The sequence below is a fragment of the Chamaea fasciata genome, unplaced genomic scaffold (assembly GCF_029207755.1).
Source record: "Chamaea fasciata isolate MVZ Bird 193981 ecotype frontalis unplaced genomic scaffold, bChaFas1.0.hap1 SCAF_17, whole genome shotgun sequence".
Classification (NCBI taxonomy): Eukaryota; Metazoa; Chordata; class Aves; order Passeriformes; family Sylviidae; genus Chamaea; species Chamaea fasciata.
Window position 1 is genome coordinate 12597730 of NW_027094102.1, and position 24607 is coordinate 12622336.

Here is a 24607-nt window from a genome sequence, read left to right on the forward strand (position 1 = left end):
TGTGTTTGGTGGAGGAGGACATGCTGAGTGTGAGGAGAGCAACAGACCCATGTTGTGCCCTGCAGGTTTCTGTTTGTTTTCTCTGTCTGCACAGCTGCTGCCTTCACCCATCACTCACTTTTTCGTGTGACTATTAAAGGCTTTTCTGCAGCAAGTCATCAAAACAACAAGAGCAGGAATTAATCTCGTGAGCGAGAAGGTCACAGGTTAAAGAAATGAGTCTGATGCCAGCAGGTCCTTCAGGTCCTCTGAGCCAGGGAGGCAACTCTGAGCCTCACAGGTGTATTTACCTGCTTCAGAGCTTGGGGAGTGGGTGCACATGAATGGAAGGGACAGGTGGGTACAGCCCAAATTCCAGCTGGATTAGTGGTCACTCCCCATAGTTATTAAAATCACAGTGTCCATGAGGTTTCAGCTCTTCCTGGGTTCAACAACTAAGAAGGCACCAAGTTTCTGGGATCACATCATTGCCACAGTCCACATCCCCCACCAAACAGACCTTCTGCTGCCTCTCCAGGGCAGCTCCACTGCCAGTGGCCACCATGGGCAAGTGGCCATGCTCTTTCTCCCCCTGCCCGAGCCCCCCTGGTCCCTTTGACCACTGGGATGACCCTTGGGAGTGCAGATGCTCTGGGGCAGAGAGGCACTGGCTCACTGGGGGTTGACTTTAGCTTTGAATGTGGTTCAAGGTTGGTCAGGACTCTTCTGAGGTCCAAGCCTGAGCTGTTGTCTCATCCCACATGCATCACACCTGGAAAACCCCATGAATACCAAATCCTGATGTGCTCTGCTCCCTGCTGCTGTTTTCCTTAAATCCCACGTGCTCTTTGGTGCTGCCTGGGCTGTAAATCCAGCTGAGGATGTGCTGCTGCTGTTCCAGCTCCTTGGCTTGGTCAGCGGCCGTGTGGGAGCAGGTTGCCCACGGCACTCCACTGAATCAAATGGGATCACAGTTAGTTAAAATACCATCTCACTTACTAATGGGCTGAAGGCCTGTCATGCATTTTTTTTCCCTCCTAATAAGCTGGCCTTTCACCTCCAGGCCTCCCATTCAAGCCCAATTGGGCAATTTTAAATTAAATGCAATTTTTGCGGTCTCTCTGCTCATTCACTAATGGTCACTGTCTGTTTGACAAATGTCACTGCGCTGATACTGAAATTAATGACCAGTCAAGAGCTGCAGAGCGGAGAACAGGAACGCTGCTGCCCTTTTCCTCCCCGTGCCTGGCCTGTGCCAGCTGAAGGGAAGCCTCTTAAATCCTGGCACTGCCAAGAACATGCTCAAATTGACAAATCCATCAGGAGAGGAGGCTGTTTGTCCCCAGCTCAGCTGGAGGCACACTTGTCACAAGATGTTGGTGTTTAGAGCTGTGTCTCTCCAAGTAATTCAACAACCTGTGCAGCTGCTGGTAGTGCCTTGAGCTCAGGGCCTGCAGGTGGAGGGCTGGTGTGCTGTTTGCCCTCAAGGATGCAGAAATCCAGCCAGTGCTTTCATTGTCTGCCATCTGCTGTATTTAGGTTTTCCTTCACTATAAAATAAGGGTAATGGTGCTTCCCTGTAGTGTGAGCTTTCACAGATAATGCGTTGAAAGCTTTGATGGGTATCCAGGTGTTCTCCAGGGGTCTTTTCCTTTACACATCCTCCCATGGAGGCTTCTGCAGTCCCCTGTATTCATAGAATCATGGAGTATCATGAGTTGGACCCACAGGATCACCCAGCCCAGCTCCTGTCCCTGCACAGACACCCCAACAACCCCACCCTGGGCATCCCTGGCAGCGCTGTCCAAAGGCTCCTGGAGCTCTGGCAGCCTCGGGGCCGGGACCGTTCCCTGGGGAGCCTGGGCAGTGCCAGCACCTCTGGGCAAGAACCTTTTCCTAACACACTGCACGGGGCATCCCAAGGGAGACTGATACAGGATCTTCTTTCCATGCTGCCTTCAGTGGAACATCCCTGTTTCCAGCCTTGCTGTTTCCCTTCCCAGCCCAGTGGCAGCATCTCGTGCTGAGCAGCCACAAAGGCCAGCTCCTGTTCCCTGTGTCCTGCTCCCCTGAGTTCCAACACCCACTGGGCACTGGGTGTGGACACAGCCATTCCTGGTCATCCAGCTGCACCCAGATCAGTTGGAAGAGTGAACAGCACGGGAAAAGCATTTAATCTGTGTGAAGAAAACAGTTCAGTTCCTGGATATTTTTCTGGACAGGGCTACATATATGTTAGCAGCATGGAGCAAGTTTTGGATGGCCCTGGTGTGATGTTTAGTGTGATGCCGATGTTGTTTGGTCAGTGCTCACAACCCTCCTGGAATGGGGAGGTGAGGGAAGTCAGGAGCAGCCTGCAGAGGGGGCTTACTGGGATGGAAATCAGAAACCATGTGGAAGCCAAGTTTGGAACATTCATGGACTGCTAAAGAGTTCTAGCTGGGAAGCAAGGCATTTGGAGAGGCTCCAGAAGAGGATCAAAGAGCAAGTGAGCTGGGGAGGAGGGTGGGGAAGGAGACTGACTGAGGACTGGAAAGCCCCAGATTTGGAGCAGGGACAAAGGGATGAACCCATGAGCTGGTCTGAGAGGAGGCCCAAAGCAAGCTCAGGCATCCACCAGCAGTTTGTGCAATGAGCCAAGAGGTTCCAGGGGGGCACAGAGACCCCCAGGGCTGCTGCCCCCTCTCCACACTGGGACATCTCCACTTCCCACTCCCTGTCTCATCTCCTTGGCTCAGTAGCTGTAGCAGGGGTGTATCACACCACTCCCAGCTGACTGCTAAGCTTCATCTCTTGGTTTTGCAGGCTACTGGAGAGAAAAGACCCTCAACAGACCTGGGCAAAAAGCCCAAGAGCCAAAAGAAGAAGAAAAAGAAGGACCCCAACGAGCCCCAGAAGCCGGTGTCAGCCTACGCCCTGTTTTTCAGAGACACACAAGCAGCCATCAAAGGGCAGAACCCCAACGCCACCTTCGGGGACGTGTCCAAAATCGTGGCCTCAATGTGGGACAGTCTGGGAGAAGAACAAAAGCAAGTGAGTTACTGGGTTATTTATTGTTGTCTTTCAGCTGTTGAAATGTGTATCTGCACGGTGCAGGGCATCTCCCCGGGCATGTTCAGGGCATGGCCAGGGGCTTCCACAGGCTGAAGTGCAGGAGCAGAGGCTGTTTTTAGGAGCAGGGCTGAAGTGCCCACTGTGCAAAATTGCTGTTGTTGCGTGGGCAAGAGCAAAATTTTTATGACAACTAATTATTCTTGATAAGCTCCTACTCTGCACTGCCATCAGTGGCCTTTCCCTGACGTGGGGTTTTACAGCTCGAGATGGGAGATGGGTTTGTATTTGCTTATTTACTTACAAGGAGCGACAGCCAACCGGCTAAACACTATTAACTCCCGGCACTGCTGCCTTCAAATCCAGCGTTCAGGCTTTAAAAGCCTCAGAAGGAGATGTCTGAAGTGGCCTCACAGAGGAAACCTCGCTGCCCCAAAGCTGTCAGCCACTTTCCGTCTGCTCCACACGGAGAATCCCAGGTCCTGCTGCCCCTCTTTGGTTGCTGCTGAGTCAGTTACAAAAGCCTGTAATTGCTTGTTGCCTATTGAGAGAACCCCAGGAAACGCTTCCCGGAGCAAGGATGGCTTTTTATCAGGCAGAGTGAGATCTGGCACGGTGTGTGATGTGTCCTGGACCCAAACAGGCTTTAGCTGGGAGCAATTCTCCTGGAGCCTGGCCACAGCTCCAGCTGGGTGTCCGTGGCCAGCACTGGAAGCAGCTTCACCTGGGGAGAGAGCAGCAGGGAGGGAAAAAGCCATTTAACTGGAAGTTATGCTGGGAAATAACCTCAATTTCCACCCCACACTAAGTCAGGAGTAAGAGCAGAGGATCTTCAGGGGTAAAAGCCGTTTTGCTGCTCTCTTTTCTCCTCTTTGGGTGGATCACTGTAGGACTATGCAGCCAGAAATTCCTCATCTGAGGAAGGTCAGGAAGGGTGACCCCAGCCCTGGGAAGATGCAGGAGGGGGGCTGGGTTTGTGCTGTTGCTTCAGGAGTGTGGAAAAGCTTTATGTCACGTCTTCCTCCTGCTGGCATCCCCCCAGCACCTCAGTCTGCCCCTCCTTTACTCCACCCGGTTACAGTAATTGCCACAGTTCGGGCACTGAGCGTGGCTCACAGTGGAAGCGCCGCTGCGACCCTGACTCAGCGCGGTGCAAACGCTCAGCTCTTAATTAACAGCAGGGATTAAACCGGCCCGTTTATCTTCCCTGCTAACTCTCCCTCCTCCTTCTCTTTCATGAGCTCGCAGCAGCCTCGCCGTCTCTTTACACACGCTTTCTAAGTGGCTCCATTTCTCCCTCTGTAATTGATTTAATTAAGTCATTTGTTCCTTGTCTGAATGCTTAAATATTAACTTCCTGGCTTTGTCTCCAGCTAGATACTTCTCTCCCACAACAGTTCCCTCCCTGCCCGGGACTCTGGCTGGAGGAACACAATTTCTCTTTGGCTCTGGGACCCTGTGGCTGGTTTGTGTGATGTGGCACGTTCACTCTGGAAGTGTCTGGCTGGGGGAGAGTTTATTTAGCCCCTGTTTGCTTTCCTCTGCCAACATCCCTGGCGAAGCTTTTTTTTAGATTCATGAGGAAATGCAATGGAAAGGGGGAAAAGGAAAAGGAAATTTTAAAATGCCTTTAATATGTGAAAACAAGTGCCTGGGCTGTCCTGTAGGTGTTTCCTGCCCAGGGCTGCAGGATATGGTGCACACGTTCCCTGTGATGGCAAGCAGGTATTCCAGGTGCTCTCCTGGCATGGAGAGGGGCTGGTGTCCGAGCAGCACAGCCAGGCATCGCTGGCCAAAATCCTGCTGCAACCCAGGAGTCCAGCCTGCCACGTGGCTGCACCAGGCTGTGGGTCAGCCCATCAGCTGGCAGGACTGTGCTCTGGGAAGGGGTGGAAAAGCTGGAGAAGGGAAGTGTTTCATCAGGGACACTGCTCTTAGCCTTGTGACCAGCAGTGGCTCCACATCCTCACTGCAGAAAGCAGTGCAGAGGAAACTTGGGGAAAAGACAACACACAGGTGGCACAGCAGGCAAGCAAGAGCCAAATCTGGGTATTTTGGCTCAATTATGACCAAAGTTTTAGCTAGACAACACTTGCCCTCTTCCTGAACTGAGAGAAGGTGGATTTGAGGCTGTAGGATCTGCTGTGGAGCTGATCCCACACTTGGATCCCCAGAGGTGCAGCCCCCAGCCCCACCACGTTACTGAGCAGTTCTTTACATCCCTGGAATTCCTGTTCAGAGAAGGTTTACAAACCTTGTCCTGTGCCTTCCATTGGGCCCAGTCCTTGGGGTGTTTTGGTTCCCACCTTGTGGGAAAGCAGCAGGCAGGAGCAGCCAGGGAGGGGGTTCCAGGGAAGCTGGCCCATATTCCCAGGGCATTTCATGATTCCCCCACATGTGAGCAGCCCCTCACACGTCCCTGCTGTGCCTGCCCCGTGTCCATCCATCCCCCCAGCCCCATCCTGCACACAGGGGTGCACAGAGGAGGGGTGACCCCCTGCCAGTGCCAAAGGGCTGAGGGAAGCCCAGTGCTGGTGGCTTGTAGCCATGCCAGGCAGTGCCTGGGGCTGGGAAGGGTAATCCTGTGCCCCTTGCAGAGCCCCAGCCCCTCTGCACAGACACGTCCTGGAGCATTTCTGCTGGCAGCAGTGACGTGCCAGCCCTTTGCCAGGTAGCCCTGGCCAGCAGGCAGAGGGTTAATCCTCTGCCATTTGTGCTGCTAATGATTATATGCACTGTAATATCAAAGCTGGAGCTATTTATTTGCCATTGAGCAGGTGCTGCTGCTCCCACAAAGCAAATTTGCTTTCTCCTCCTGATGAAACAAGGAAAATAAAGGTTGCTCACGTCCCATTTCAGATATTTTTTTTTTCCCTGTGCACCAGCTGAAAGACAAACACAGAGAGGGAACCAGAATGCATATTATGCAAGAAACCGTATAATCTAGCAGCATCTTTGATTTGGCTGCTGCTGTCACAGACATGCATTTCACAGAGAGGCTTTTTTCTCCCCCCTTTCTTTTGTTCTTACTGGTTTATCATTTGTGGCTTTGTCATTTTGTTCCTTCTTCTTCTCTTCCCAGCCCCTTCACAATGAATCTTCATTTTCCCTCTGACACACTTGTATCTAAATTTCCTTATTTCCTGCCTTTTTTTATTTATATCTGTTGCCTGGTGATTTGATCATGCTGTGGAATACAGGATTAGCAATCTCTGTGTCCTTGGGTGCTGCTCAAGGACACCTGTTCAGCAAAGCACCATTTTCTTCCCCATTTTAACCCCTTCCAGTGTGGCTGTAGAATAGGAATAAATAACAATACCTTAAATATCCCCAGCGCTGCGTTAGCAGGACGTTGTAATCTTCATTCTTCAACAGCTGGCGTGGCCCTTCCTAAGGAGCTTACACGGGAATCTGAAGAATGTGACTCGGGGAAAGAAAAAAAAAATATTAATACATCCTCTTTGAACTTTGCAAATAGTTTAGCAGCTGTTCCTGTAGAGATAGCTTCGACTTTGCTGCAGAGTGAAATGCTAATTCAGCCATTAGCATCCAATGGGGTACCTGTCACAGGAATCCGCCCGCGGCTCCAGGTCCCAGCTCCAGAATCCCGTGCCTCGGTGGGAGTTTTTTCCATTAGCAGATCTCAAGCAGCGCTCCCCAGCAAGGTTTAAAAGGGCTGCCTGATTTGATAGAAATTAGAAGAATTTGAATGCTAGATTGGAGCAAGCTCTGCTAATTCCCTGCGAGGATTTTGCCCCGGCACAGACAGCCCGGTCCCAGTCTGTGCCACCCACAGCTCTGTTTCTACAGGGCCACCATGGGCCAGATCTGCTCCAGAGCAGGTGACACCAGCGCTACTGACTGTCCTCCCTCAGGGGGATTTCCTGGGGGTGATAAGCCTGGAGATTCTCCAGAGAAGTCGCTGGTGGGATTCACTCTCCTCTGGCAATTTCTGTTCTTCCCTCTCCGAGCACCTCCCTGTTCCCTGCAGTGTTTTGGTGAAAAGGAGGTTGGATTGGAGCCAAGCAATGATGGAGACCACAGAGATCAGTGCCAAGGGGGCCATTGCAGGAGTCTCTGGAACCAGCTTCTTTTTGTCAGCAAATCCAGCCACAAAGCCAAAGCCCTGGGCAGGTGTTTCCATAGACCCCAGGAACTGAGAGCAGAGGAATCAAGGAGCTCCCGAGCAATCTGCTGGGTGATCCCCAGGCTAACCTAGCGCTTCCCATCTGAAATGAGCAGAGATTGGGCAAACCCAGCATTTTCAGTGGAGTTTTTGAGCCTGGAGACACGAAGGTAGCAGAGATGAGTCCTTGCTCATGCTCCACCAGGGCCAGTTCAGGAATGCTGGGTGACTCCATGACCAAATACAAATGGGATTTTCCCACACAAATGCACAGCCTGGAGAACAACACAGCTCCAGGGATAAAGTCACACTCCAGGGGTAAATTACCCAGCAGAAGAATTGCCTGCTCAGCAGAAAGTAATAGATCACCCATTTAATCAGCTCCATCTCCTCACTGAACCTGATCCATCAGCTGCTGACAGGACACTGCAGGTGTCTGCAGTGGGACAGAGGTGCCGTGGGCAGCTGGAAAGTCACCAGAGGGGAGAGACCCCATGGGAAGAGCCACGTTACAAACCGCCCAGTTCCAGCTGTGTACCGAGCTGTCAGTGCCGGAGCCACAACAGGATGCACTTTCCTCCTGCAGCCCCAAAGCCCTGGCAGAGAGGGGCTGGAAGGGTCCAGGCAGTTTGCCCTGGCCTGGAAGGAGGTTTCAGCATCTTCTGGGCATTGAGGAAAGCCAAGCACAGAGAGGGATCAAAGCACCAATCCCAAACAAGGCTTCAGGGAAGGTCTGGTGGAGGGCAGGGTAATGATGGGGAGAATATGAAGAGTCAAATCTGCTATTGACAGCAGCTCCACGAGTGCTACTTTTCTTCTTGGAGAGCAAGATCAGAGGTTTGGAAGGTGAATGGTGTGTGGTTCCATTGGAGGTTAGGGTTTGGATTTGTCAGCCTCGTGTTTCTCTTTGGAATCTTCACTGGATTGTCCTGGGAATACTCTTGTGCCCTCACATGGAGGGAGGGATGACTTCTACCCCATGAAGTCGAGGCAGTGGAGAGCAGGAATCTCTCAGGATGCTTTAACCAATGGCAATTCCTGCTTCATTACAGGCTCTTCCATTCATGTTCCAAAGGAATTGCTTCACAGCACCGTGTCTCCACCAGGATAGAGCAGGAACTCTCCTGAAACCGTGCAAAGAGTTCCCACAGCCAGGGTCTTCCCTGTAGGTACCCTCAGGGATGTTGACCTCAAGACTTGCAATCCAGACCACAGGTTTGATTCTGGAAGTGCAGCTTGGGTTAGTTGGTTTTAATGGTGGGAGGGGCAGAATAAGTCTTGCCCAAGAAGGGGATAGAGGAGGATGCAGGGAGGAAAGGAAGAGCTGGGAAGGAATAAGGATAATGTGTCCATGTTTCCTATTTGCCTTCCCAGAGGCTGTGGTAAGGATGTGTGGAGAGAAGGGTGAATGTGGCTGGGAGGACATGCTTTGAGTCATCTTATGAATAAGCCATAAGTTATGAGGATCTCAAGACACATCTTGTAGGGAAGTGTATAATGGTTACAAGAAAAACCCTGCAGATTAACAAGCAGAATAAAAACCAAATTTACACATTTGGAAGAAGTAAAAAAAAAAACAGTCATGGAATCATAGAAAGAAGGGCAAGGAGGGACTTAAGAGGTCAACCAGACCGCACTGATGCCTGAAGTCAGGATCATCTCTACTTAAGCCATTCCTGATGGATGTGTTCCTAATCTGTTCTTAAACCCTCAGTGGTGGAGATTACACATCTCCCCAGGCAATATCTTCCCGTGCTTAATTATCCTTACTGCTCTCAAGGCTTCCCAGTGCCTACCCAACATTTCCCTTGGTGCAATTTAAGCCTATTTCGCCTCTTTTCCTACATGCAGAGGATCACTCCGTGCCTCCTTTGCTACATCGTGGTGGCTCCTCTTCGTCTTCCTTCACAGCTTTCCTCCTGGAGACCTTCCCTGAACTTCCTATCTCTCCTCTCCTGATGTTCTACCTCTTTTTTGAAGCCAAACACCCCAAACTCCACCTGGGATTGCAGCAGAGACCTTCCCACTTGGGGTCAGTGCACCCCTTGATTTTTTGGGGGGAGAGTTGGAGCTCTTCCCCTCGTTCCCCAGGCCTGGGGAGCAGCGTTGCTGCTGGAGCAGGAGGGCTGGGATGCCGAGGTGAGGGAGAACAGCTCCGGCTGTCACTCAGTGCCGGCGCCACACGGAGCCGCTCGTGGGCGCCAGCGGGGTTTGCAATAATTGTCTTCTCTAATTAACTTGTTATCAAACAAGAACATTTCATTACAGTACAATTACTGGCTGCTTCGCTGAGACACAGAGGTGTCAGGATTACGATCCCAACATATGCTTCTTACAGCTCTGATTTTTTTGTTTTCATAATCACTAACCATTTTTACTTCCTCCCCCCCACCACCACCCCACCCACCCACTCAATGACTAATGAATCCTCCTGCTAATGAATAAAGAAAATAAATCAGTGGGCATGGCAGGTTAGGAAGAAAAACATGCAAAAATGTTTTGAGGATCCTTAAATCTGATAAATTACTTCAAAATTAAAATCCCTGGGAGAAAGTGGGATTTAATTAGAAAGTAATGTGGTTTTGTCAATGTTTAAATTAAAATTTTAAAGGTTATAAATGCTGCACTAGAGCTGCCTTTACACAGAGGATTTGTCGGGAGCTTTGTTCAGATCCCACGTCAGCGTGGTGATTCCCTGGGGACAGGCAGCTCAGTGTCCTTGATGGAGACCTGTGTGGGTCCAGGGCAGGACTGCAAAATTCCCAACAGGAGAGCCTTAGGATGGTTCTTTACAATAAGGGCGGTGGCACAGGTCACCCAGAGAAGCTGTGGCTGCCCCTGGATGTGTCCAAGGCCAGGTTGGATGGGATTGGAGCTGCCTGGGACAGTGGAAGGTGTCCCTGCCCATGGCACGGATGGATCAAAATGATCCCTGCAACCGAAACCATTCTGGGATTCTATCATTAAAACCCAGATAATCCACTGGGAATCTTCCAGAACTTCCAGTTCACCAGAGGAACACCGGAAAGCACAATCCCTGAGCTCACCCCATCACCCTTCTTGCAGCCCTGCTGGTGGCCAGGCTTGAGGCAGGGCTGGCCCAGGGGCACAGGGGCTCCTGCCTGGGGCAATCCCCCCTCCCTGCAGCAAATGAGCCACTGGCTGCCCCTTCCCAGCCCTGCTGCACCACAGCCCACCCTGCAGCACATCCCAGCACGAGGGAGATCCACGTGCTCTAAAAGACACAAGAACAGATGAAGAGTGGCAGTAAAAAATGGTTTAGCAGGAAAAGCCAGTGATGGGGATGAAGATGGGCACAGACTTTATTGGTTATTTATTTATTTGCATTTAGGTTTAGGAAGTCTCATTTACCTGTCCTCTCACTGTCCAGAAATTGCAGGTTTTTCTCCAGGCAAGTCTTGCTAATAATTAAATTTGTCTCTGCATAGCTCTGAATACTTTGTTTTCCCACCATCCCAGGACAAAAAAAAAATAAAAAAAGGTAGAATCACTCTTGTATTTTGCTGTTATAGAGAAAAAAATAATTAAATATGTTCTCCACAGACCAGCATCCAGCTGTGGCCACTCTTAACACTGGCCTGAGATACAGGAATCCCTATTTCATTGCTGTGAGGGCATCAGGTACCACATTTAGGAGCGTCCACCAGCTCTGCTGCTGAACACAATAAATTCTGTGGAGCTGTGATGGGCACAAACCTGCTCCAGTGGAAGGTGTCCCTGTCCATGGCAGGGGGATGGAACTGGATGGGCTTTAAGGTCCCTTCTAACCCAAACCACTCTTCAATTCTATAATAAAAGATGTGGAGATTGTAGAGAAAGGTAATAGCTTTTATTAAGGGAACTGATACTGTTTGAAGAAATAGTTACTTTTCACAGGCAAACTCTTCTTCAGGCTGACATTTTGAAAAGTAATTTTGTTCTGAATGGAGCAAATGTAATATTTCCTGAATACCATAAAGCCAAAGACAAACGTAGGGAAATTCTCCATTTCAGAAAATTGCCATCTGAGACCTCCAGTGTGTCGAGTCAAAACGTTTCATTACAGGACTTGCTGCGATTTAGCAATGAAAATAGGGCTTTCAATCCATTTTTAATAGGATTTATCTGTACTGATTTTAAACCCACATTCAGTTCAACTGCTGGAAGGTTACTCTCCCTTCAGAGGTCAGGGTTGGGACGGAGTCTGCCATGGCCATGGAAATTTGCAGGGGGAATGAGCTACATGGAACTATGGGATTGTTTTGGATGGAAAAGAGCTTTAGGATCATCCTATCCAACTGTCAGCCCAGCACTGCCATGGCCACCACATCCCCAGTGCCACATCCATGGGTCTTTTAAACACCTCCAGGAATGACGACTCCACCACTTCCCTGGCCAACCTGTTCCAGGGTTGGGCAACCCTTTCCATGAAGAAATTTTTCCCAATATCTAACCTAAATCATCCTGGACAGAGAATGCACCCACAAGGCTTCTGCTTTTCAGTTTTAAAGCTGAATTAAATACATGCAAATCTGTTCTAATTGAAATCAACTTTCAATGCATCACTTGAGGAAGGCTTTGGGTTTCCAGTGGAGAAGAGGGTTGGTGGGTATTTTTCCTGGGAGTTTCTGCCTTTATCCTGAGATTTTTATTCCATTTTAAAATACTCCTCTCCCTTACTCAGTTTGATGTGTGTGACCCTGCAGGGTTCCCACTGCTGGGGACAGGTTGGATCACACCATTATTTATTGAAGGTCTTTACCTCCATGTGGAGGACCAGGATCCAGGCAGGAAGGGGACCAGCACTGACATGATCAAGAGGCACCTCTCATTATGAGGAAAGATGGAAAAATAAACCATAATTCACCTTGCAAAGCTCCACTTTTTTTTTTTTCCTCAGTGGAAGCAAACTCTCCTGGTACTTGCTGCTTCCCTGCAAGCTCCAGCTCACCAAGTCATAGGATGAGGCAAAAAATCTCAGCTTTTTTAAGATGAGAAAGCAGTTCCCAGTTGTCCAGACTGCAGGGAAGAGCTGGAGTTTTGAGCTCTAAAGAATTAATATCAGGAAATTCAAGAAAACAAATGGATAGTTTAGGGATTCTGACTGTCTCACATGTTTTTTAAGCTGGTCATCATCACGGAATGATAGAATGGCTTGAGTTGGAAGGGATTTTAAAGACAGTCCTGTCATTTGAGGATTTTGGCTTTTGTCTTGCTCTTCCAAGAGCCTGGATTGCTCTTTACTCTGCCTCCTGTTGGGAAGGGACTTCACTGTGTTCACCCTCTAAAATCAGACTGTGTCTCTTATAGAGACCTGTCTAAACACACAGACCACACTGACCAGAGATATCTCCAAAAATCCCAGCATGGTCCAGTCCAGGGGCTTCATTTTCTTGGTTTGGCACAAATTCCTCTGCAGCAGAACTGAGTTTTCCATGCACACAGCCCCACTGAAGGGAGTTCCCACTGAGCAGGTGGGGTGCAGCCAAGCCCAGCAGCCCCCCCTGTTCCCTTTATTAATGATTCTCCATCCCTTGGTCCTTCCAGGCTTACAAGAGGAAAACAGAAGCTGCCAAGAAGGAGTACCTGAAAGCCCTGGCCGCGTACCGGGCCAGCCTCGTCTCCAAGGTACAGCCACACTCACGGACGGGTTACAACTCACAGGAGCCTCCAGGGAGGAGCAAACTTATCAGAAATGCTGTGTGATTGTGATATCAGAACTGAAACCAGCATTAGCACCTTCCCAAGGGGCTGAAAGAGGGGCTCTGCGGCACGGTTAGGGCAGGAGCTGGGCTGTCATCTGCCCTTAGCACCCTGCAGTGAGGCCCCACTTGGGATGGGCTCAGCAGCAGGGGAGGTTTCATCAGTGTCCCTGTGTGGGGTGAAGGGGTCCCTGCTGCCTGTCCCCACTGCTCCTTGCCAGCTTTCGGGATGTGAGTGCAGCAAAGGGGTCAGGAAGACAAGGTGACACCAGGGGAAGGTGACACCCAGTACTGGGCTCACTGATACAAGCATCCTGCTGCACTTGGGCTGTCTCACCTGCTCAGGAGCCCAGGTGTTGCTTCTCCTGTGCATGCTCAGCCTAGACCAGATTTTTAGGGAGTTTTAGGGAGTTTTATGGAGTAAGACCCATAACTGTGGGTTGATGAGATGTGAGCACATGGGTGCTTACCACACTGCAGCCAGGCCAAACGCAGAGAGCCCATTCCAGTGCCTAACAGGGAAATTTCAGGGCATTTCAAGCTCAGACAGGGACTCCCAGTGCTGCAAGACCACACTGGGGAGCAATGATGGGCCCAGTGTCCTAGATTTGGATGTCCCTCCCAAGGGATCTCGCAGCTTGCCCTCCTCCACACCTCCAGAGAGGGGACACAGCCATTCCCTGCCTGGGAATTTGGGGTGGCTCCTGTGGAGCTCAAAATCCTCCTGGCTCAGGGATAATGCTGCCCTTGGGTAGCTGCCCTTCAAAGCTTCTCCTTGGTACTACACCACATCCTCAGAGCCTGATCATCACATTCAGCTGCCTTGGAAATAATGTGATCTCCCAAATCACCCCTCTTCTGTAGGATCCGTGTGGTGATGGTGAGCTGGAAAGGCTCAGAGCCCCTGTGCAGACAGGTAGCTGCCAACTTCTCAACAGAACAGCAGCAAGGACAGAAAAAGGGAATGGGAAGGACTTGTTGAGGATTTAAAAGTCTTGTTGGTTCCTCTGGAAGCCTCTGAGGGTCTTGTCTTGAGAACGTGCCTCTCGGCAGTGTGGGGCAGGAGCCGTGGAAGGCATGGAAGTCATGGAGGCACGTGCTCTATGGCTTTGGTTTTTTCCAATTGCTCTTCTACAAAACTTGTGAGCAAAGCAACTGTTTTGACCACACCACAGCGTGGTCCTGGCTCCCGGGTGAGAAAGGATCAGGAGTATCTTTACAGGACCCCTCAGAGGACAAAACCATCACTGTCCAACCCAGGAGATTTCCCCCGTCCTTCTCTCCTCCCTGCCACAATGATGCCACGATTGTCCCGTGCATTGAAGACCCACCGGGGCTGCAGGAATGCACAGGGTGGGGAAAGCAGAGGGTTTGCGGACCCATTTGTTCTCTGTTGGAAGCAGGAGGGTTTGTCACCCACCCAAAGCAGTGAGCTGCTGCTGGGCACTTTGCCTCTGCACTGGTTCGCTCCCCCGGATGCTCCAGGCTCTGCCAAAGGCACGGCTGAGTTACTGGGCTTTAGTTTTCCAGACATGGATGCCGCACCCAGCCTGTGGCCGCCCAGCTGCCGCGGGGCTGGGACTTCACCTGGGAGAGGTGCAGCATCCATGGGGAGCCCAGCCGCACAGACGGATATCTCGGGATGCACATCGACGTTTCCTCTTTTCCTTCCTCACCACCTCCCGCTCTGTTTCCCCGCAGAGCTCTGCCGACCAGGGCGAGACGAAGAGCACCCAGAGCAACCCCCCTTCCAAGATGATCCCCCCCAAGCAGCCCATGTACCCCATGCCCCCTCAGGCCTCCTCTCCCTACCCCGGCCTGGGCTCCTTCCTGTCGCCGTCGGAGCTGCAGAGCTACCGCGGCCACCCGCACGCCGGGCTGTCCCGGACCCTGCCCGCCAAGCCCCTGCTGCCCAGCATCAGTGCCTCGCCGCCGCCCTCCTTCCAGATCAGCCCCCCGCTCCACCAGCAGCTGTCCTTGCACCACCCGCAGAGCTCGCTCCTGCCCCAGCCCCTCGGCATGCAGCAGGTCCCGCAGCAGCCGCTCCTGTCCCCGCCCATGGCACTACAGGTACAGCCCGCCATCAGCGCCTCGCCGCCCGGACAGCAGGTCAGTGCCGCGCCTTGGGCCGCTGGGGCTGGCCCGGGGAGGCTGCCCGCAGGAGGGGATGGAGGCCCACGGGCGGCTGAGGGGGCTGGGGAATTCCTGGGGGAGCTGGGGAGGGGCTGGGGAATTCCTGGGGGAGATGGGGAAGGGGCTGGGGAATTCCTGGGGGAGCTGGGAAAGGGGCTGTGGAGTTCCCGAGGGAGCTGGGAAAGAGGCTGGAGAATTCCTAAAGGAGCTGGAGAAGAGGCTGCAGAATTCCTAAAGGAGCTGGGGAAGGGGCTGGGGAATTCCTGAGGGAGCTGGGAAAGGGGCTGGAGAATTCCTAAAGGAGTTGGAGAAGAGGCTGCAGAATTCCTGAGAGAGCTGGGGAAGGGGCTGTGGAATTCCTAAAGGAGATGGGAAAGGGGCTGGAGAATTCCTGAGGGAGCTGGGAAAGGGGCTGGAGAATTCCTGTGGGAGCTGGGGATGGGGCTGGAGAATTCCTAAAGGAGCTGGAGAAGAGGCTGCAGAATTCCTGAGGGAGCTGGGGAAGGGGCTGTGGAATTCCCGAGGGAGCTGGGAAAGGGGCTGGAGAATTCCTAAAGGAGCTGGAGAAGAGGCTGCAGAATTCCTAAGGGAGCTGGGGAAGGGCTGGGGAATTCCTGGGGGAGCTGGGGAAGGGGCTGTGGAATTCCTAAAGGAGATGGGAAAGGGGCTGGGGAATTCCTGAGGGAGATGGGAAAGGGGCTGTGGAGTTCCCGAGGGAGCTGGGAAACAGGCTGGAGAATTCCTAAAGGAGCTGGAGAAGAGGCTGCAGAATTCCTGAGGGAGCTGGGGAAGGGGCTCAGCCTGGAGAGAAGGAGGCTCGGGGGGACACACTGCTGAATTGCCAGTGGTGGCAGCCCGGGGGGACAGTGTTGCTTGTGTGGCTGTCCCTTGTTCCTGAACCCTGGGATGGGGAACTCAGCCCTGCACATGAGTTGAGCTGCACTGGACCCTGACTTTGGTGGCCAGACTGCAAAAACCCCAAAGGCTTTTGTGGTTCCGTGCCCCCCACAGCCATTCCCACCCCCGAGGAGGCAGGTCCTGACAAAAGGAGCGGGGAAAAGGGATGTCAAATGCTGCATTGACACCATGGTCTGGGCTTGGAGTCCCCTCAGTCCCTGGGGCTCCTCCAGTGCTCTGAACTGACAGCTTTTGTGGACAAAGCCTGTAAATGTGATTATGCACTATTATTAAATCTGCAGTTCTCCTGCTCTGCGTGCTCCTGTAACCCTCCTTTTCCTCTCCACCCCACAGGACTTCTCCCATATGTCGTCTGAGTTTCAGAACAGTGTTGGACCCCGTTCGCCCGGCGCATCAAACCCTGCAGGAAGCACTGAGTGGGACAACGACTACCCCAGCAGGGAGTGTGGGGTCAACCACTGCAGGCCAGTAGACAGAACAGCTCACTGCCAGTGCACATCTGGGCTGGGACAGTGACCAGCTGCTCAGTGCCTGCCCTAAAATGTACAGCCAGTTGTGCTCAGGGGAGCTCAAGGCTCCCTCATCTCTGCAGGCTCACTGAAGTGATGCTATGGAAGCAGGGAGCTTAAAAGTCATGGATAAATTCTTCATTGGACAGGAAAAGATTTCTTTTTTCTTTTCTTTTTTTTTATTAATTTTCATTCCATGGAAGGGTTAGACACATTTCTTTCTAGAGCAGCCCCCCAGCAGAGTTCCTGGAAGTTTGAAAGCAGCCATGTCCATAAGGCCAGGCCTCAGTGTGGCCTTCCAGTACTTAAAGAGTCTTATTAAAAAGTTGGAGAACAACTAATTGTAAAGGCAGGTAGTGATAGGACAAGGGGGGAGTGGCTTTAAACTGAAAGAGAAGACATGTAGATTAGATGTGAGGACGAAATTCTTCCCTGTGAGGGTGGGCAGGTCCTGCCATAGGGTGCCCAGAGCAGCTGTGGCTACCCCTGGATCTCTGGAAGTGTCCAAGGCCAGGTTGGATGTGCCTTGGAGCAGCCTGGGACAGTGGAAGGTGTCCCTGCCCATGGCAGGGGGTGGATTGAGATGGGCTTTAAGTTCCCTTCCAACCCAGACCGTTCTGTGATTCTGTGATAAGCAAAGTTCTTCCATTCCTAAGGCAATTGCTCTTATCACTGAGGCCACAGCCTCCCATAATTGTCCCTACCAGCAGGACCCTTTCCCATTCCTGGGGTTAGTGTACAAACCCTCAGTTCTCCCAATATCCACGCAGTGCTCCATCCCCCTGCACCATGCAGGAAACCCCACTGACATCTGCACAGATCTTCCCCTTACCCTCTACAAGCTCTGGCATGAATGTGCCAGCATGAAGGTCCCTTTAATGCTGCTTGAATCCCCCAAAAATGAGCAATATCAGGGTAGACTTAAAGCTGGGGAGCAGGGAGTGTGTTGGAGCCATTTCCAACCTCTGCCTCACCCACTGCTCTTGGCTCAGCTCTGATAGTCTGGAGAATCTGCGGTGCTCTGTAGAACATTCCCAGGGTTCTCTGTGGGACCAGGTTGGGGAGGAGGCTGGATATGGTCGGAGTATTGATTTCCTTCAAGTGCTGGAACATGGTGCTTTCACCAGAAACAATAACCAGCTCCCAGGCTTTTCAGAGCACGGCTCCTGTCTGTGCCAGCAGAGCACTTACAACTGCTGGGCTGGGCACAGGCTGTGCAGACATTTATTTCTTCCAGGGAAATAAATAACTGCCTGATCCATTAGAATATCCCTGCTGTCTGCCTGCCCGAGGGGGCTCAGGGACATGGATAGGTCTGACCTTTGCATGCTCCTTCCTGAAGTCTCTGCAGACAGCCTGAAAGAAGGAACATGATCAGGACCTGGTTGTAAAAGTCACTTCACATGTGGTGGGCAAAATGTTACAGGTGCCTGGGGGGTTGTGGCACATGGATCCCAATTTCCAGAGGGGTTGGGCAGATCCCAGGAATGAGCTCCTCTAGAAATAAGCATCACTTCTTAAGGGATCAGCTGGGAAAGCATTTGATTCCCTCTGCAAATCCCACTGCCTGGGTCCCATGCAGAAATCCCAGGACACTCCAGAAACAGGTGAAATGTTCCCATAGCAGTGGGGGCTGAGTTCTGTGTTGCTAAAACAAGCTCTGTGACATCTTGCTGGAGTGCCACACTGTAAGCAGAGGGCCCATGCAATTCATGATCAAAGCTCATGCATTTCATGCCTTTGTCACAGCAGAAATATCAAATTTCATGGGTTTATCACAGCTTCCTGGAGAAAAAAAAAGTCATTCTAAACCCAGACAGATTATGCAGAGACCTCCAGATAATTATTAGAGTAGATTGTAGCAAGGAACTCAGATGGATAGAGATCAGTCCTGCAGAAAGTGCTTAGTGCACTGAAAAATATCAGTGTCTGCTGAGGAAGGACAGGAAGGAGCCATCTCCTGTGACTACAGGCACAGGACCTGCTGGCAGCCAAAAGCTGGATTGTTCTCATTTATTGTAAAGCCTGGTGTGCCAGCAGTGCCCTCACCTCCTGCTTCTGCTGCACTGCGATCTGCAGCCTCAGTGTCCCCTCTGCATCACCTGGAGCGTTCCCAGACATCTGTAGGGCTGCAGCTCCCTGTGCCTCAAGGTTGCTCACAAGCCAAGAAAGGAGATGATCTGGATCTCCTCATCCAGGGCAAGGAATGGTGGGACAAGGGGGAATGGATTCCCACTGGCAGAGGGGGATATTGGGAAGGAATTGTTCCTTGTGAGGGTGGGGAGGCCCTGACACAAGGTGCCCAGAGAAGCTGTGGCTGCCCCTGGATCCCTGAAAGTGTCCCAGGCCAGGTTGGACAGGGCTTGGAGCAGCCTGGAAAGTGCCCACGGGGTACAGGATGAGCTTGAAGGCCCATTCCCACCCAAACACTCCAGGATTCCATGATCCTCCTGACTCTTCTCCTTTCTGCAATGCACTTTGTATGGATTTCCAAGTGGCATCCAAAGTTGTCACTGGGTTCCTCCAGAGCACCTTGTCATTAGCTGGGTGGGTCCAGCCCTCAACACATCTTGGGCACAGCGGTGATGAAGGGATGTCTCCACGAGTCTGGCTCCTCAGTGCTGCTCTAGGTTTATTTGGGAAGTCTCTGGACCCTGTAATGGCCCATTTCAACCTCAGAAGTGCATTCAGCTTAATTGCAATTAAAGCAGCACTGTGAGGAGCAAAATGAGGCTGGAAAGAGAAGGGATTATTCCTTGATGGGAGGTGACTCAGCTGTAGAGTCCCAGATTCCTGGAAGAGAGGATTGTCCCAGCCTCCCCAGCACACAGACTGCCCTGTTGGGTTATGAATTTTATTTCATGTCTAACCTTGATGTTTCTTTAGTTTCCAACATCTGTTGGCACTGGGTTAGCTGGGGTGAAACCTCCCAAGCCTCGTTTTCTTTTGTGTTTGTCATCCAGATAACTGCTGAAAAACTGACAAGGTTGTCTTTCTCTCTGTCCTTCTCTATCTAATAAGGGAACTGCTGTAGGGATTTTTGGTTCCCAGCCTATCCTTGCTAGTTAAAATGCCATCAAATGACACTTCTTCCCTCATGCCCTGCAAATTCTGGGATCCTGCAAGCAGACACTCCTTAATTCACAACTCAGCCATGCTGGAGAGAGTTTTAAATGTTTCTTACCTCCTGCTCTCCCTGTTCTTAATGACTTTTTGCTTACTGACTTCCATCCAATTTTCCTGGCTCTTTCTGGGCTGAAGCCCAAGCTGTCCTAGATTCTGAGCAAAGACACGGGGAGCATTTCTCAGCTCCTGCTTGGTGTTTGACTGTCGCTTCCCACAAGCGACTGCAGCACACAATTTGAGTGCTTTTTTGCCACCACATCACAAACTCCTTTCCTAGTCCCCTGTCTCCGTCACCTGACAGCCTGATTCTGGCACTTGCTCTTTGCCAGGCACTGAATTCCTCTGTTTCACAGTGACTTTCTCCAGGGGAGCTGCCTCACCTCCACTGGAGGTGCAGCCTGCTTTACAGTCACATGCAAATCTTTCTTAATCCCTAATTCAATTTTAACTCCCCAAAGCACCCCCCTTGTTTTTTCTACCTTGTTTTCTGATCACAACTCTCTTCACACCTTCTTCAGGGCTTGTGTTCTTTCCATCCTAAAACATTCTATGATTTACCTTTGTCCCCTCGCACTGAGGTATTTTTGGGATAACACTGAACTGGGTTCATCTTTCTGTGTCCTTCCTCTCATTTGCAAGGCATGGATTAGGTTCTTTTTGGCTGTCATCCTTCAGCAATTTTTCCCCCCTCTTCCCACTCTCCTTTAGGCTAAAAGATGAGACAGTGTCCATTAAACCTTGTCCAGGCACAAAAAAACATGTGCAGCCACTAGATCCAGACATTTATAACCTCCCTAATTCCTTCCAACAGTGTAGTGATCCTCTCCAAAGCGGGGAATTTTCCAAATCAGGAGCTAAATGAGCAAACACTATAAAAAGGCAAAGATAACCCATCACAACTGCACTTAGTTTGGATTCAATTATTTATGGTAATACTTCGTAATGAACTGGGAAATGTTCTGTAGCACGTTGTGTAAAATTAATGAAGTTTTAGGACTGGAATACCTCGCTGCTGCTCAGTGGCATTAAATCTTTTCTGAGTGCAGGAGGGAAGACTCTGCATTTTAAATGCAGATTATAAAATGTGGAGATTAGCAGAGGGTGGGCTCTTGGCTCTGTCAGAAGACAGCTCTATCAACAACAGCCCTGCCTTGCTCTCTGCCCCTTCCCTCTTATTCCACTCACAAACACACCCACACCAGAACCTCCCAAGGCTTTTAACGTTCTTCACCACTTTTTAAGGCCGAAATGTCTTTATGGAGCTGGTGATGTTTCCATCATGTGTGTGCAGGTGATAAACCCCACTGAAAGTCCTGGATCTCAGAGCAAAACCTTCACAGATCAACAGCCAGGGGAGAGGGACTTCAGCCACTTCTCTCCCTACTCCCGAAATAAAAGTGTCTGGGTTCCCTCTTTGGGCTCTCCTGATGTAGTGTCAGAAGGAGCACTTTTGATCCAAAATTCACTCTCTGAACCTCCATGGCTCAGCCTGAGGTGAGGTGAAGCAGGGGATGGTGGGGCTGACCGCAGGCAGAGCATTCCAACATCCTGCTGGTGGGACCTGCAGGGACACCCAGAGCTGGCCCTGCCCTGCAGCCCCACCAAGCCAGAGGAAGAAACTGATGTTGAAGCCCTTACAGATGAAATTCAGGAAGAAATAAAATTGCACCCAACTCTTACTCTTAGGGGGACCTCCTCACTCTCTACAACTACAGCCTGAAATTTAGGGTTAGAGGTAGGGTTACCCCCTAGGGCTAGGGTTAGGTCAGGGCTACCCCCTGAAAGAGGGTGTAGCCAGGTGGGGGTGGGCTGTTCTCCCTGGTGGCAAGGGACAGGACAAGATGAAACAGCCTCAGGTTGCACCAGAGGAGGTTTAGATTGGATATTTGGAAAAAAATTCTGCAGGGAAAGAGTGGCCAAGCATTGGAAGAGCTGCCCTGGGCAGTAGTGGAGACACCACCCCTGGGAGGCTTTGAAAGCCACGAGGATGTGACACTTGGGGACATGCTTTGGCATTGCTGGGAGAAGGGTTTGACCTGATCTTAGAGGGCTTTTCCAACCTAAATGATCCTGCTGTGGTCCCTCTGTGTGCAGCCCACCCTGTGTTTCATGCCCTTGATGCCTTTTTCAACCCAGAAATGAAACAACACTCACTTTTGAGATAATATGAGTATGGGAGGTAATATGAAAGCTGGTCTTTATTGGAGGCCTTCAAGGGCAGTTATGGAAAAATGTCCACAAAAGCTCACCCCCCACGGGGATGCAGGCAGTTTATAAGTTTGGTAAATTAGCATGATTGACAAAAAGCACCAATTAGCAGCACAGGTGGTGATGCAATTCCCCCCACCCCAGGTCAATCCCCTTCTAAGTCTTACCCCCCTCACATGGGACTGGTACTTTGTTGATGAAAGTGTGTCTGAAGAGCTGTTTTTCCACCTTGGTTGCCAGGGAGAGCCAAGATGGGGCAGGGGCTTTGGAATGTGTTTTGTCTTTCTGCCCAGGGAAAGGGCATGGAAAACTACTGGGAAAAACCAGCCACTAATACAGTAGGTTACAAATATATGTGTAAAGAATACAGAACACATATTGATGCCTTGGAGTGGCTACCTAGAACAAAGGCCAGACAGAGTTAAAAGAATAAAGTGGGTATTTATTCAAAGCCTTTAATAGACACACCTTGGGCAGTGCAACAGCCTGGCAGAGGCTACGCCCAAGATGGACAATGGTCACGAGTTTCTCAGACAGATATAAGTTTGGTATAATTGCATATCAGGGGTTAATTGTCCAGTTACAGCTTCAGGTAATGAAGTCACATTCCCCCAGTTTGCTCCTCCCTGATTCACTTTTGAGTATACTTTTCGGGGCTTAAGGCAGAGGATGTCCAGGTTCTCAGGCCTGGAAGGATTGTTTTGTCTGACCAAAATGTGAAGAGAACCTAAATGGTATTCCAGCCTGTATGGAGTTCAGAGTTACGCACTAATGCAGTGCAGGATCTGGAAAATACGAAAGGTAAAACTCAAGGCATCAATATAAAAGAAAAAAAGGTAAAAACCCAAAACGGCACCACCCTAAAAGCCGCGAACCGCGTGCCAGCTCCTCCCCAGCCTCTTCCCTGCTGCCTGACGCCGTGTCTCTGCTTTCTCCTACAGCATGCTGCCAAGGGACAAGGCACTCTACCTCACCTAAGGCTCAGCACCCCTTTGGGACGAGGCTCATTCGAAGGACACTTGAGAGGGTCAATCCTGCAGCCCGCGGGGAGGCACGAGCAGGTCTGACGGGCGGGACGGTGGCCACCGCGCCTCGGCGCTGCCTTCGTTTCCAGGCTCTAAGAGCAGTTGTTTCTTTTTTATCCTTTCTGTTTTGAACTCTAAAAAAAAAAAAAATAATAAAATAAAATAAAAAGTCTAGTTTCCGTGGAAGCCCCACCCAAAAAAAAAACCCAAACAAACAAACAAAAAAAACACCCCACCTCGTAAATCGCAAAGAACAAAAAAAAAACATAAAGAGAGAAAATTCAAATAAAAATAATAAAATAAGCGCAAAACCAACAAAAAAAATTAATGAAGTTAAACTAAGGACACCGTTTTTCTGCTTGCCATCAGCTTAGCTACAGACTATTTTCCTAGTAAACTGCTTTTAGATGCAGCATAAACCCAGGTCTGGTGTCCTGCAGCATTAGGCCAGCTCAGTAGGAGGATGCACTCTTTTGACTTGCTAACAGCACTAAACTTTGTGCAACAAAATGTGAAGTTTGTGTGAATATTGTACATGCAAAGGCCTTGGACCGTCTGGTGAAAAAAAAAAAAACAAAAAAACAAAAATAAATAAAAACTATTGCTAGGTAGGTGGGGGAGAGAGCAGAAGGCAAACTACGAGAGGACAAATGTGAAAGAGATCATGAAACTATAATTTGTTGGATAGTTGTAAGTAGTTTACTAAGTGTTTTAGAGCTGTGCTAAAGACATCTTTAAGATTTTTTTGTGAAAGAAATTAGTAGTTTACTTTATAGTAAAAGCATTTTATATTAATTGTAGCACATTTTTTAGTTATACATAGAAGGGAGATGTGTATAAAAAACAACAAAAAAAAGCCTGCCAAACTTGTTTCTATTATTTGTACAGCAAGAAATGGACAATTTATATCCATGTTGTATGGCATTATTATTTTTTTCCGGCCATATGTCCATCTATTTAAAAATTGCTGACAATGATTTTTGTCTATTTATGAAAAATTAGAGAGCATAATTACAGTTTCTCATAAGGTGCATTTTTGGGGTTTTTTTTTTATTTTTTATTTTGTTTGAGGGCGCTGCTTTGGCAGCACCTGGCACATTCGGTTCACAATGCTTATCTTACCTTTCTTTATAATAAAATGTTTGAAAAGTAGAGCTGAAGCAGTCTCTCCTTTTTTCTGGGGGACACCCTGGAAGTGGCCTCTGCCGTGTCCTCCTCAGCTTTCCAACCCTCTCTCCTCTCCCATCACATTCTCACCTGCCCCACCCTGTCCTCACTCTGCAATATCAAAGTAATTCATTTCATAACAAATATGCAATTATTTAAATAAGGGGAGGAAATGGAACATTATGAAAACTTCCCTGGAGTTATCACGGTGAGGAGATAGGATTTCCTCCAGGGAGAGTTTCTGAAATGTTAATTCTTGGTATGTGTGGCAGGTAAGTGGCCTTGAGGCTCTGAAATTGCAGGGAGGAGGTTTTCCAGCCCTGGAAGAAGGGCTGGAAGGGATCATCACTGGGGGTTTTGGTGCCATCAGGGGCCTGTGGTTTGTGTTCCCTGAAGGAAGGTGCCACCCAAGATGTCCATCCCCCTGCAGCCCAGCGGGCAGCCCCAGCTCTGTCACCTTTGGGTCACTGTGACAGTTTGGAGCCCTTTGGAGGCCTCTGCTGAGAAGGTTTGTGGGACAGCAGTGCAGGGAGCCACTGGAAGGTGACCTTGCCCAAAGCAATAACCACATCTTTAACAACTTTCTGGCCACCTCCCCATGTTCCTGCAGGGCTGCCTGTGCTGCTCTCAAAGGGCCGGTGGCTGCTCTGGGGCACCACGGAG

The 24607-nt window shown here is 50.3% G+C and overlaps 1 protein-coding gene across 1 annotated transcript in view; it reads left to right on the plus strand.

The window, feature by feature from the left end:
- The window catches only part of TOX2 (TOX high mobility group box family member 2), a 150554-nt gene extending 126625 nt beyond the window's left edge, over positions 1-23929 (plus strand). The window contains exons 5-9 of the mRNA XM_066198853.1: positions 2785-3012; positions 12704-12784; positions 14560-14967; positions 16243-16373; positions 22694-23929. Of these exons, the coding sequence (XP_066054950.1) occupies positions 2785-3012; positions 12704-12784; positions 14560-14967; positions 16243-16373; positions 22694-22730 (885 nt within the window). The 3' untranslated portion in view covers positions 22731-23929. The remainder of the gene's footprint in view (positions 1-2784; positions 3013-12703; positions 12785-14559; positions 14968-16242; positions 16374-22693) is intronic.
- The last annotated feature ends 678 nt before the right edge of the window (positions 23930-24607 follow it).